A 15,445-nucleotide genomic window follows, 5' to 3' on the forward strand; every position below is an offset into this window, starting at 1 on the left:
ATGACACCCACTGTTTGAATGAAGCTTGTAAAATATGTTAGTTGTGGGGTAAAGAATATGACGAAGTGCATTTTGGAACCACCGGTGGTTCCAAGGAGTTAAAAAGGTTAACGTTGTTGACATTAAGCAGTAGCGCACATCGCCTCGGAGGAATGGGTTTTTAAAACCCCTATGTGGACCTTTACAAGGAAGAGGGTGTGCTAGAGAAAACAAACGCAATAAAAAAAACAACAAAAACATGATAATAAATAACAGATAATGATAAAAGTAATCCCACTGACGTAACATGTATTCAGTGTGAACCCCTTGGTTATCATCAACATTTGATTTTTGTTATTCAGTATTATTTCACTCTCCCCCCTTTCTCTCACAGTGGACTGTCCCTCTGTCTACAGCGCTCCTCACAGAGTTACGAGGTTCCCCGGTTTCCCGCCACTTTGCGCAGGTCTGGGTGAGAATCATAAAGACACAGAATGCGTTTTTTGGCAGCTTTAAAAATCTTACAAAAAACTTAACTGCAGACGGTATCGTCTTAGGAGCGTGGAAAATGGTGGAAAACGTAACTTAATGACATAAATACGGCAGAGAGGAGAGAGCGAGCTGTGTCGCGCTTGACGTCACGTCACTGGTAGATGACGTCCACGTCCTCTACACTTAAAGGCGGCTAAACCCGCTTGTCAAGAAAAAAATCTCGGTAAGTCGATATTGGCAGCTTAAATACTTTGAAAAAAAGAAAATGAAGGCTTTTCACGAGTAACGCGAGTTGACAAAAGGCACAGAGAGAGAGAGAGAGAGAGAGAGAGAGAGAGAGAAAGAGAGAGAGATGCACACCAGGGGAAGTAGACGTTAGCTAGCAGCTAGTGCAAACAGCGACAACAGAGAATAAATTTAAAAGTAGAAGAAGTCGTCTATTACCAAATAATTCATTAAATATATACGCTTAGGTTGTGAAAGATTTAGTTGTCTAAAGGCAAAAAAAAACTCCAGAGGCAGAAAGTTCATATTTCCTATGTATATAGGAAAGTAACACTAGAGCTCTTTATGTTCATTTAAAAGGAGAATGTCAACCACCTCCTGCTCCAGGGCCAGCACCCAGACCAGTCCCTGGACGGATTCCGGTCCCTATCCCTTCAGGGCCAAGTCCTGCTCCTATGCCAGGTCCAGCTCCAAGACCCCCTGCTAGACCAGTTCCAGTACCAAGTCCAACTCCAGCTCCAATGCCAGCCCCTAATCCAGCTCCAGCTCCTCCTCCTGCAGCTGGTATGTAGACTCCTACAATAGAAGAGCACAAACATTCACAGGGATTGAGTGGCTTGATAAGGGCTGATGATGAATGACACAGAATCTGTTGAAAGTACATAAATGGACAACTTTGGGTTTGTGCACTATAAAAATCTGCTCACTACAGAACATATGACCCAAAGAAATATTAATAACAATAATAGTCCTTAGTAATTAAGAAGGCCTTTCTATCAATCAATAAACTCAAATTTATAAGTGAAATAATAAAATCAAAGGAGGGAGTAAGTCTTATGGAGACTAATGGAGACTAATGTCCTATATTTAGGTGGCCTTGTCTAAGAAGTCGGAACTCAAGACTACTGAAACAAGCAAATCTTATAATATGAACCTCAGAGGACAACACATAGGTTGTTGCTAGATATGGAATACAATGACCTGTAATAGATCTTTAGCTCTGCTTTAGCTCTCCTTTACATGAGTAGACATGGTAATAAATATTCACATCCATGTACCTCACAATTAGTATTATCGCTGCTTCAACACTTAAATTGCATACTATTTTTTACCATACAGAAGTTCATAAAACACCTGCAACTGCAAATGAATCATCAACTTCAAAGATATGCTTTTAAATCCAAGTAGTGGACTTATTTCCTTATTTTCCTTGGAGACAGCAGTGCATGCTGTCATCAAGAGATGATAGTGATTTATGCTTTTGTTTAAATTCAGGCACAAACTAAACTACTTTTGAAGCCAAACAATCAGAATTATGTGTCTAAGCTTCAGAATTAGTTTGAGGGCAGGTGATTACAGAACATTCTGACCCTGGTTTGTGTAATCTCCTGTGACCATCCAACTGGAGAATTAAAATATATATTAAATTTCCAATTAACAGTTGCTAATGAAGTAGTAATCTTTACTGCATTACAAAAAGAGACATAAATCAAAGGAAACCTGTTTCTATATTGCAACAGTGTGATTATTCAGTGAGACATTTTATTTTGCTTTATTTTCTAATTCATGTAGACTGGTTCAGAATTACTTTTTTTTAAAAATTAAAAGTCCATAATCCAGCTTTCATAGAAATGCTTGTTCATATCAGCTTGTAATACCAAAATCTCTAGAATGTTTGAATTCCTTTTGCTTACATTGACATTACTATATTTATTTTCAATATTACAATTATTATTATTATTATTAGTAGTAGTAGTAGTAGTAGTAGTAGCAATAGTAGTAGCATTATTATTATATCAGTAATGATATGGTTAATGACCACATCACTGTTTTATTCTAAAACTGCAGACTGCAACAAAGTTCAGGGAAAACCAGTACTCGTAAACTATCCTCCAGCAATGCATCAACTGCCACAACAGCATTTCTTCAGCAGAATAAACTCCTTGACATTGTGCTACTATTTGGGAGTAAATCAAGAAATACCAAAAACAACACATGCAGAGCCTGGTTTTGGAAACAGAAATAAACTCTATAATGCTGACTAAGATTCTGTTAGTGGAGGATGCTGTATTTCAGCACACTCGGAATGTATGAGAGACAGAGAACACCTCTACAGTGGAGCAGGAACAGGGTCTTACCTCCTTGAAGTGAGGGGCCACACACAGCCAGCAGGACAAATCCATGCAAAAGCAGCACAGCCGTCCCCTTCGCCATCCTGCTCTGCAGTACCCCTCTGCTCTCCCAGCCTGGGGGTTTTATCCCCCCCAAAAACTCATAGATGTACACCCATGTGTTGAAAAAGGGAAAGAGGAGGGAAGGAGGAGTGGGATGTGTGTGTGTGCTGGGGATGGTTTGGATGAAGGTAAAAGATAGGGACTATTAATAATGAGACCCAACTCTGTGTATATTACACGTACACTTTAAGGCCCCCAAAGCAGCTTGAGAGAGAGAGAGAGAGAGAGAGAGAGAGAGAGAGAGAGAGAGCTGCCAACATCTCGCCCCACCAAAAGAAAATGTTCTGCCTGCCAGTTATTCTCATGAAGTCCAAGAGTATGCCATTTTTCTTCATTCTGTTGCTCTAGAGAAGAACCGAAACAGTCCAGATAAGGTTATTTCTTTAGTTTGTGCTGTTCCCCTGCATGTGGAGCTACATATGCAAGACATGCCAGTCAGTCTGTATTCATTAGAAACTTTCATTGACTCAAGAAGTGTTTGGCAGGTTGTTTTGATGAATTCATGAAATCATATCAGTGATGGAAACATACTATGTATCTAATTCTTCTTATGTCTTATGGATTCCTAAGAATTGACCACAGAGATTTGTGGTAATTCAGGATATATCATTTATTTTGTTAGCAAACTACTTTTGTTTCCCTGAAGAACAATAGATGCTTCTTTAGAGAAGTGTTTTTTGATTTTTAACATAAGTATAGGCTCTATACCGATTGAAGGTTTAGAACTGTATGTTCAAGCAAAGAACCATCTAGGAACCTGTATTTTTAGGAATGTAGGATTGGAGATCAAATACACCAGTTCCACTCACTTTTTCTTTTTTTAGTGGGGCTTGCACTCTGCTGGTATTACTGCCAACTTCTATGCTTTTGCAAAGAATCCAAGGGGGTTTCTTGGAAACGTACCACATTTTTCCCTCCTTCAGTTAAGTTTTAAATTTTGATTGTCTAGCTCTCCTTGTTTGGGCTATGAGCCTCCTGCCAAAAGGTCTGTGCAAGAGTACAAGTTGTGTTTTTAGACTTTTGGCAAGACTAAAGATTAGCTCATTGCTCCACTGATAGACGTATTCTGAAATCGAACGTAAAACCACGTTGGCTATATGCAGTGTATGTGTGTATGTGTTTGTGTGTGTGTCTGGTTGTCTGTCTGTTTGAGGATTTCTCACATAAACACCTTGCCAAATGGTACATCATAGGAAACAGTTATGTGCACACTTCATGTGCATATAATAATTCCTTTCCAAGATTAATATACAACAGGCATAAACAGAAACCAGGACCATAACAGTGTAGAAACACCAAGCTATTTTTTTTTAAAAGTCACAGGATACAAATATAGTTCTTACTCTGAAATACATCATCTATTTTCAGACTTTTCTTCAGCTGGAAAAAATCAACATGCCTTATTTGCAGTCTTACTGTTAGAACTCGTCAGATAATAGCAAGAGAGCTTTTACTGACTTCATTGAACAATGAAGTCAATAAAATATATACCTGCATGACCTGCAGGTATACACACACACACACACACACACACACACACACACACACACACACACACACACAGCCCTCAAGGATTGGAGTTGTGTATGTCAGTTCATAATTTTACTTATACACAGACCACGTTTTATGTTTCATTTTCCCCAAAATGTTAAATTCAGCAAATAAACAGTAATTTAAATTTGCAGCATGTTCTCTGTTGAGAATGTACACTTTTTTCATGCAAATTTACCAAACTGTAATTTGACTAGGATTGCCACTTCTGCATGAATATATATATGTATATATACGTGTGTGTGTGAGAGTTAAAGTATACACTGTATGGCCAAAAGTATGTGGACAATTGACCATCACACCTATTTGAACTTGCTGGACATTTCATTCCGTAACCATAATACAACCATGGCTCTGCAGGTCACTGAGCAGTTCACGTAGTGATCTTAAGCTTGTGTGCAGCTGCTCGGCCATGGAAACTCATTTCATGAAGCTCTAGATTCACATTTCTTGTGCTGATGTTGCTTCCAGAAGCAGTTTGAAACTCTGTAGTGAGTGATACAACAGAGGACGGGTAAGTTTTCATGCTTCAACAATCTTATTGGTCCTAGACGCTTCCATTTCACAAAAATAGCACTTATGGTTGAATGAGGCAGATCTGACTTGTCAAAGGTGGCATCCTATCACAGTGCTGTGCTTAAAGTCACAGAGCTCTTAGTGTGACCCAGTGCCATTAAGCCAATGTTTGTCTATGAAAATTGTATAACTATGTACTACACCTGGTCGCAGTAATTAGGAGGGGTGTATGCATACATTTGGCCATATAGTGGATAGATGCACAAAGTATCAATGCTACGTGATGAATAATACTACCTTTTTAAAAAATAAAATATATGATCATTTACACGTCAGCTGTTATTTTTTTTTAGAAACTCATAGTCAAAAATGGTTTCAAATAGAAATACAGCATTTTTATATAAATGCATATGTATGTATGTATGTATATATGTATGTATGTATATAAAACACTGCAATTGCATTGGGTAAAACACATTAATAAGGAGTTGTACCTCTGCATATAATCACACACCGATATCCAAACCAGACGCTTTTAAAAACAAGTAGTGAAATATGTCTGGCCTGGCTGAAAACTGATAAGCCAGTTGTGCACTGGCCATTGACTGGACTGACTCAGCCGATGTCTAAGGTGGATTTGGTATGCAGTGGGCCTGGACTTTGCAGAACACTATAAGCCTTTAATGTAGAACCCTGTAATCCCTTAATTGGACACAACAGACTGCTTTTATTGCCTTGCTTGAAACATGACTGAAACCATTTTTACATGTACAGTTTCATGGAGCAGCATAGTTATGTGACGAAATAATCATGGAATGAAAACAGAAAACGAGCTGTGCAGGGGAGATATTTCTCTGTTGAGCTGATAAGAATGGAAGAATTACTGGGCATATACTTTGAAATGTGAAATACATTTCAAGCATATACATGGTTTCATTTATCCACAAGCAAATAATAAAATACATTAAACAATAAACCATCAAAAAACAACGCAATTTACATACATTGCATAAATCTACAGGTAACTGACAAATTCAAGCAAAAAAACAACAACATGAACAGTTAAACTGTACTAGAGGGCTGGAACACTATTTTTCTAAAAGATATTCCTTTAGATGTTTTTGATGATGGTAGTTGAGAGTGCTGTCTGACACGTTAGTCAAAAATCTCCAACAGATATTAAATTGAGTTGAGATCTGCTCACTGTTTTTGTTGTGTACATCAAACATGCACTTGCCAACTCACTGTAGCAAAATTGAGGTCAACTGGGTCTGCTCAGCATTTTTAATCATTCCACAAAGCTTGGTAGGATGTTAATTGCTTAATCTTACAGCCAGGGGTGGAAATAGGCTGGAACACACGCAGCACCCTAACATTTAGTAGGTGCTTATCTAAGGTGTTCTTAGTTTAATTTTTAGAAAATATCTATAACTGATTAGCTCATGATCAAATTAAGTTATGTTTTAAAAAAATCAAAGTGCCCGATTTTGTTCCTTTTTCCAGACTGTTCTTAATACATTTTCATGGTCTCCATGGGGGGCATTAAGGACGCTAGTCTGCAACAACCACTCAAAAGTACAGTTGTTGGCAACATTACACTCAGGATTTGAGTGTTATTTGTTTTCAGTTAAGGTCAGAGACAGTCAGGCTTTCAGCTCTTGAAATGTCCTATTATGTTTAAGAATTTTAGGATGTCTTCACATGTTTTGTAAGGGGACTATCAAAAAAAGAAAAACAACAAAACTAAGATTCTCCCATTAAAACCATTTTCACCTTGCTTGCAATACACCTGTCTGGAAGCACACTTCTGCATTCATTAATATTTCTCTGTTAAACATTATTATTAATCTGGATAACAGGAATTCGCTCAGTTGATTTTAATCACCTGATATAAACATCTGCAAATTTCTTTTCTTCATTCTAATTGAAATGATCTACTCCCGACTCCTGGACACTGTCAAACCCTCACACCACCCCAGACACACACACTTACAGTTACGTACTACATTTTCTTGTATGTGCCGAGCGCTGTTCTCCTTTTGCCAGCTCAAAGAGGCATATCGCAGTTATGAATAAAACTGTCGACTGAGAAGTGCCCATTTTCAGTTTACCTAATGTCTACCTTGCGTTTACCTAATGTCTGCTGCCTATATAAGGACCTGCATGCTGCCTGGGTCAACTCCCACAGGCTCTCTTCCCAGTTAACAAGGCAGGGCAGAAAAGTGCTTTGGTTTTGAACAGGATATCAGAATTGGGTCTTAAGGCAGCTTGAGACAAGTTGGCATGAATGCTGACTTTCTCAGGCTGCATCTCTTGTAAAGGCCAGTCTTCATAGTTGAGCCAGGGTCAGAGGGTATTCTGCAGAAATCAATAAGACACATGAACATGCTATGCCATAATCATAGTTAATAAATGCATTGCTCTGCTTTTCAGCTGCTTTTATCTCGATCCACTGCATTGCCGAGCTGGCTCTGGCCCATCCCCTTATTTGGCCTATTATATTCGACTGTTCAAATAAAACAATAAGCCACTGTGATTTTACCAGTTTTGCAAACTGACTTAGAGTTACAACACTAACCAAATGCAATATGATATAAGGTGGGATTTTACTGTTGTCAGTATAAATGTGCACTGTTTTTTAATTTAAATTGTTGTTTAGAACTGAGAAAATATCACATGTTTAGAATGTGACAAAATATCATGTCTTCTCATAGCCCAAGTTTGATTCTTAGTGATTCTTAGGTGTGGTAGATTTTGTACAGCTCAGAAATAAAGACCAGGCAAACAGAAATTGTGTTATTGGACAATATGACCATAGAGATTGGAAAAATGTAAGAACTGGACTAGACTCCAATTTGCTTGATTTGGTCTGCACAAACATATGTAGTGAGTTTTATGAGGTAAAAGTTTTAGACCTGACAGTTAAAACAAAGGTTGATTCAGAGCAAAGACGTTACAGAAAACTGTCTGCCTCACGTAGTTCCACATGTAGGATGAATGATGTGGTGTGAGTTTATTAGAAATAGACCAGCTGACATGCAGAAGGAATCACAATGTAATTCTATGCAGGCTTTCCCTATTTTCAATTGTAGAAAATTTACTCACAACTTTTCAGAAGTTCCATGGAATAAGTTTAAGAAGGCCTTTATTGAAGAAGGTCAGAGTAGTTAAATGCTATATTTATTTGTCTCACTGTAAAGAGTATAATCTTTAGAATACAACAAAGTGACTGTGGCACAGCTTTATAAACAACGTTAAGGAGTCTGACCTCACATGAGTTATGCTGTATGATGTCGCCTGCCACAGGCCCTCTTCCCATGACTCACTAGCCTGGGCTAGCAAGGGGGTTAAAACAGTAACACAACAATAACAATGTCCTAAGCAAGTACAGTACAGTGCCACAGCTCCATTAATCAAAATGTCCGGCAAAATCAGGATCATGACAGGAAAGAAATGTGGGAAACAGGAAAAAAAGTGCCTGCCATGAGAGCTTTACATTACAGTGGAGGCTCTCAAGGGGCATCACTTAAGGATGGCTAAGACTGTTTGGATTACATGGAGTATTGTCCTTTAATCCTCAGTTGGTTTGTTTGGTAGTGGTTTATTGAAAACTATATGTTTCTTGAAAATTATATGTGAAAGAAACTATATGTTGCTTGAAGGCCGTAAACATGAGCATTTTGTCCACATCACATGCCTCTCAAAATTCAAATTTTGAATTTGATGAATGTGCCCTTCCACATCTTGATGAAACCAGACAGATAAGAATTTATTTGATTACTTCAGTCACAACTTGCTGTGGATGCAAGATGATGTAATAGGCTCATGTCTGGTCAGCCATAAAGAATACTTCACTCAAAATGGTAGCAGTGGTAGAATGGTAGCAACAAAAATGGTTGAATGCTTGAAGGCAAATGTGGGCCACTTAGCATTGCAACTGAGCTACATTGCTTTCCTTCAAAGTTAGCCACATTAACATTTTTGGACGATCTGTTCTTTTAATTATTCACTTTGGTGGCCTCCGCATGTTCCTTCTCTCTTAATGCGGTGTGTAACATGCCATTGTTGATGTCGCCTGCTATGGGCCCTCTTCCCATCACTCACTAGCCCAATCGCAGTGTAGTTCACATCCATAATGCAGTCTTAAAGGCTGTTCCATTGCTGCTCAAATGAAGTTTGTTAGATGACCCCTTGGAGGGGCTTTAAGTTAAATTAACATGAATGCACACGTCTCTTAGATCAACAGGTGAACAGACTAGCTGAGATGCTTGCAGACATCATTTTAAGTGACAGTTTTTTTGTGAAATGGTGAATTATTTGAGTCCCAAACCAATTTAGGAGCATTTAGTCCAAGTTTATTGGGACACCGACGAACACAGACCCAAATCAGCAAAAGTCTGAGATCTTTTCCTGCCAACTTTCTGTTGTAATTCAATAAGAAAAACGTTCCTGCACCTCACAGGATTGTAAATGTTTTGCATTCCATGTTCCTGAAGACAACTGATGTAAAATGATGATGTCAGGTCAGCCTGAGAGGGAGCAGGGCAGGAACAGACAGGGGGATTCGGGGGAACACAGTCACAGAGTAAGATCGCCAGGAGCCAACTCGGCCAACAGAAACAAGGTCATCACTGTCAAGAGGTGAACTCCTGTAAAAAATTTATCCAATGTGTTCCAAGCACTTGCATGATACTTATTGTATGGTAAACCCAATGAGCACAATATTCAAAACTCTAAGGTCCTGTATGTGGGCTCACTCTTCAATACCTTCCTCTCATATTTACATAACTACATAAAACACTAGTATCATGGTGGGTACCAAATCATTTATCATAGTTACTATATAATAAATAAAGAATGATGTTATTAGGTTAAAATATGTTTTATTTAATTTGGTTTTGCTCTAGGAACAAAATGTCCAACTTCAATCCTAAAGAGTATGCACTGAAGTCTTATGTAAGAAAATGATAGTGTTCTAACAGTATAGTTTTCTACCATTACCCCAAAAGCACTCCCAGCAGACCAGTTTCACCCACATTAATCTGACATAGAACACTAATTTACAATGTTTGTAAATTTTTGTTCTGAAGTCAAAGTACTCCTCAATAGTCAAAGCACAGAAAACCTCCTTTTGGCACAAAACTGCACAACTAAGATTCTGAAAGGCCATTGTTTAAAACAACACCAGAGAGTTTAGTTACTCTGTCAGTAAAGCTGACCCCAACTTTACCTTCCTCTCTCTATATGGAACATAATACCTAATCAGTGCAACTTCATATACCTTCTCATTACACATTCAGGTGTGGGCTCCCACCATGAAATGAAAAATTATCAAGGGACAAGACGTTCACATTATTCCTTTCAATAATTCTTTTGGGTGATTGAAGTTTGGTGAATCACACTCCAAATTTAGCCCCATCATGCAATCTGAAGTCATTCTTCAGTCTCCTGTACTGGACAAAAGGACGAGATGATTCCTATCAACAATGGTTGGTTAAAATCTTGCAGCTGGAGATACTTTGTATCAGATTGCTCCATCTGTTTTTGTAATCCTCTCAATTGATGTCATACAGTAATGGGTCTTCCATATGCTGGATCTAGGAACCTTGAAGAGCATGTTCTATCAATACAATGCACATGATTGCCTTATTTTACTCAACCTGTTTTATTGTAATTTTATCATGTGGGATGCAGTTTGCACTGTTGTTATCCAAAGTGTATGGTTTTTATAGCAAGTTGGAAAAGATAGAACTTGAGGGGAATATTTAGTTTAATTGGCCATATATAGAAAAATGCTCTCTGGCCCTCTAGAAAAAAAACTCCTTCCAGTCCTGGAAGTGATCAGTAAGATCTATAGCCACAGCTTTACAACAAAGAAACAGAAATCTTTGTATTGATGCAACTGTGACTTTGTATTAATTCAGCTCTTGTGAATGGACCTGGGGCTAGTTTCGCAAAAGCATCTTAAGAAATTAAATGTTCTTAAATGTGCCTTTCTCCTTAACTTCATCTATAAATTGATAGTCTTTAGAATTTTCTCAAATACGTTGTTAATCTTATTATAGCCACACACTTGTCTTAGACCAAAAGAGTTGACAGGCGAAGCCCACAGTAATTTCTGTAACTTCTAATGAGGGAATTACACCATATGTCATACTGGGTTAGCAGAGATTAATTTTTTTCCCTGCCTTGCTCTGAATTCAGTTTATGAAGGCCTTGCTAGTTAGCTGATGAGTTGAATCAGGTGTAACAAATCTTAAAGCTTACTTGGAAGCTGCTGAAGCAGGTAGGTTAACTTGATAGATAGTCAAAAGCTGTATTTATTTAATGTTGGCTTAATACATACATTTCTAGAGAAGCAATAAAAGGCCAAGGATTCACATGGATTTACATACTCTGTTTTCCTGTGATAATGAGTTATTTTCTTCTTGAGGAACAGACAGGGGGAATTGGGGGAACACAGTCACAGAGTAAGATGTTGATGTTGAGATGTTGGGATTATCGTCTCAGGATCTTAAGGTAGCAAAACTTTGTATTCTTAAGATAACAACATAATTCATTTAAGATATTGAAAAAACAAGTAGCTGTCAAGTAGATAGTAGGCCAGGCCTTTAGTAGCCTAAGCCTAAAAACACACATGCCATGCAACAATTTATTCAACACAAATTTAGAAGTAGTTTAAAACATATCACAGTTCAAATATAGAAATAGGCTTATATTAAGTCCTCATAACACAAAAAGAAATAAGGAGATGGGAGATGGGAAACCTGTAAAATTTGGTTAAAAATTTCAAGAAAAGCATTTCTTTATATAAACACAGATTTTCCCTTTTTTCTATTATTGTTCTCAGTATTGTCTTTATAAAGTAGGGCTGGGAGTTATTTTTGCTCAGTTAGCAAACTGATGCAGGCAGTAAAAGCAATAACCTGTTATTATTAACAAAATAATTAAGATTTGCTTCAGAGAGTGTTGGCAAACCTCTGAAGCTTTCAAAAGAACTGCATTTAAGAACATTTGAGTTTTTCTCAGTGTTTGTCCTAAAGATCTTTGAAAAGTTTTGTGAATCCATCCCTGGACACTGGTGTGCTGCACCTGTACTCATTGCTACAGCAAACATTGAGACCACTTTAGTGACTCATTCACATTTGATATTTGTGGGCCAATGAGAGACAAGTCAGGTTTTGAACGAAAGTCATTGCAGTCATCTAAAATCAGTTATTCTAAGACCAAAGTTCTGGCTCTCCACAGACCATTTCAGAACGATTTGTGGTATGGAGTTCTGCCTGTGAGATAAGCACCACAATTTGCACCAGTGCTCCCAGTAAGATACAACTGGTATTTAATTACATTACTAATAAAATAGTTATATAACGTTGTTTCAGTTATTACGTGCATATTTCTGGTTTTCAATATGTTTTACAAAACAGCTGGTTACCAGACAGAAATGATTTGCATTGTTGTCTTTAATCTGTGTGGGAGTTAGACGTATAAAAAAGCAAATTTTTGATTGCAGGAGGTTCTAAAGAATCTCTACATAATATAAAGGTTTTGTATTAAAGTTTCCCTAAAATGTATCCTCCCGGCCAAAAGTGATTTAGGAACCTTTACTTGTAAGAGTCTTGCCTCTCCACATTAGTGCATTGACTGAAACACCTGTCTTACATCAACCTGACTGACAATGTAGCACTTTCAAGCAAAGAAAAAACATAAGCAAGTCTTGCATAGCATGACATAAATCATGCACATGACTATAGTGTTGAATGTAAGAGTGTGTGGTAAATATAGCTCATGCCTCAGTCATGACCACACTGTATATCTACAGCATTTAAGCTTGCAGACGGAATCACTGAGCCAACAGTGCCTGGGGAATTTAATCAGACAGAAATGGAGAGAATTAAATGTTGTCAGTGGGCTGTTACCATACATCTAATCAGCACTTATCAGAGGTTGTGGGGGGATATAAATATTGAATTTAGAGCGCCTGGCTTGCTGAGAAGCCAAGAATGTAATGCTAAACGTCATATAGCAGCACTTTTTATTAGCTGTCTTTGCATATTTTCTTTTTCCGCTTGCTTTGTCAGAATCAAAAGGATGAGGCCGTGTTGTTTTTTTTTAAGTGCTGTTACTGTGCAAGTTGTACTTTTGTTGCTTGTAAAAAGCTGAACTATGGAACAGTTACAGTTTCAAAAGTAAGAATATAACACTGTAAAGAAGACTGATTTCCTCACAATTCAAATCTTAATGTTAAAAACTACTTGGAGCCACTGTCACTTCATTAAACATTAATTCAACTTGAAACAAATTCACAGTTATTGTTTTATTGTTAATCATCAGCAAAAACAATAATCACAGCAACAAAAGAGAGGCCTTAACGACTTTAACCACTGTGATCTCATGAATTATTGAACAGGCTTGAACTTATTAAAATTACAAAGTAAGTGAATTAATTTGTGAATGAAACTGTAAATCTGTATAATTAATTATTTCAGAGGTGGAACTGCTTTTGTGGAGGGAAGAGTAGTAATTTCTTACCAGTGTAACACTGTAAGCTGGATAAGACTAGAACAGCATTGGTAAGATATTCTCTCATGTCTGTCTTATTCTGGGTTTTGTATTGTTAGAGTGCGACTTTGATAGTTTTAATTTGTTTAGTAAGTCTGGGTTTCTACTGAATTTGACAGCCTTAACTCTTTAAAAAGATGGTTCTTCAAGGGTTCTTTAGTAAAGAAAATGGTTTTATATAGAACCAAGACACCCAAAGAACGCTTTGCATGATTAAATGGTTTTTTGCATCATGAAATGGTTCTTCAGATTGACAGAGAATGTGCTATATTTTCAAAAGGGTTCTATGTAGCACCAAAAGGGTTCCACTATTGTTACAAGCCAAAGAACCCTTTTTTGGTACTATATAGAACACTTTTTGCTAAGAGTCTGGACTAATTTTGATGTTTAGTCTACTGTTTTGCTAACTAACTGTTGCTAAATGTTCTCAAAGGCACACATTTGCAGCTAGCTAGCTAACAGTGTTTATAACTTAATATTTCTAATCAGACTTAAATTGGTTAGTTAGATAGGAAGGCTGGAATTAACAGTAGTTTGAAATACATGTTTCCAAAATGTGATTGGATGGCATTGAACCTGCATTCATTTCGTTTGAGCCTTAGCTGCATTAATTCAGAGCAGGCGTTGGTTGCATTCATTAAGAGTGGGCGATAAATGCAAAAAAACTTTCTATCCATACCACATTCGTGTTTGTACGTGTAAGAGGAAATATTTTATCATGATTTGAAATTGAAATACTTTTGGACATACATTTTTGTTTGGTGTATAGAAAATCTTTCCTTTATATTTTCCAAGTAATTAAACTGGAAGAGATAAAGAGTAATGAAGGCTTGGTTTAAAGAGGACTTGATTTTTTGGGTTTTGGTCTTTACCCGGTCTCGCTCTCATTTGGACTCCGTCTTGACTCAACTAGTCATGGTTTTGAACTTGTCTTGGACAACAGTGGACTTGACTACAGCCCTAGTCCTTTCTAAGCATAGATGTGAAGAAATGCTGCATATTAGCTCCACATAGCACACAAATCGAGTCAGCTTTAATCACAATTTAATCTCACAATGTAGCCAGTCTGTCCAAAGTGCATAGCAGAGCACAGTTATCCAGACTAAGCTCTGTCTCAGAGCATGTAACAGGAACTTTGAGTCAGTTGGATAGTGTTTGATTCATTACAGCTGCTCATGTACTTAATTATAAGCCTTGATAGTACTAATTGTTGTCACAGTAACAATTATTCAGCTCGTCACTTAAATATGTACTTTGTCCCAGTGACAGTTATTCAGTCCAGCATCTCAGTTCTTCCCATGTTAAGTTGAGATATGGGTTAGCCTCAGTTATGTTATCTACAGTCTGGGCCAGGCCATTAGGGTGACTTCACTGGTCTGTGCCTAAAACATCTATAGTATTTGAACGCGATCATTGTTTTACTTTGCTCAATCTGTCATCGTACTGATGTGATAGTGTTTCACACACCAGGTTTTTCTGGCTGCAGTACAGATCATGTCTTCCACATTCACAATGCAACACTAAGAGTGAAACAGAGGAGCCACTGTGAGTGGACAACTCAGAACCAGGTTACCGTCTACACGGTGGCATAAACACCCAAAAACATCACACCTAAATTTAAAGAGTGCCAGGGCACTGTAAGCACATTTGGTGACATGCACCAAAGTTAAACATTCACTAGATGTGTACTGTAGTTTCCTAACAGATTCATCATAGCAAAACGTGAAAGAGAAAATGTGGACATTCCAAGTTAAAGGGAAGTGTGGCAAATTAATGTTTACTTACTTAAGCAATAGATCAAGCAAAAGAAGGATTGTGTTTTCACAAATAACATCACAGCTGTGATGTTATTTGTCATAACACACAACCTCAAGTGTTTTCTGCAA

At 37.6% G+C, this 15,445-nt stretch overlaps 1 protein-coding gene across 4 annotated transcripts in view; it reads right to left on the bottom strand.

Moving 5' to 3' along the window:
* Positions 1 to 3,057, bottom strand: part of elnb (elastin b) — a 28,458-nt gene extending 25,401 nt beyond the window's left edge. For all 4 annotated transcript variants that reach the window (XM_036588350.1, XM_036588352.1, XM_036588351.1 and 1 more), the window contains exons 1-2: positions 2,835 to 3,057; positions 1,072 to 1,272 (exon numbers count right to left, since the gene is read on the bottom strand). In XM_036588350.1, coding sequence (XP_036444243.1) covers positions 1,072 to 1,272; positions 2,835 to 2,910 — 277 coding nt within the window. In that variant the 5' untranslated portion in view covers positions 2,911 to 3,057. The remainder of the gene's footprint in view (positions 1 to 1,071; positions 1,273 to 2,834) is intronic.
* Positions 3,058 to 15,445: the final 12,388 nt, after the last annotated feature.

Source organism: Colossoma macropomum, unplaced genomic scaffold (genome assembly GCF_904425465.1).
Source record: "Colossoma macropomum unplaced genomic scaffold, Colossoma_macropomum, whole genome shotgun sequence".
NCBI lineage: Eukaryota > Metazoa > Chordata > Actinopteri > Characiformes > Serrasalmidae > Colossoma > Colossoma macropomum.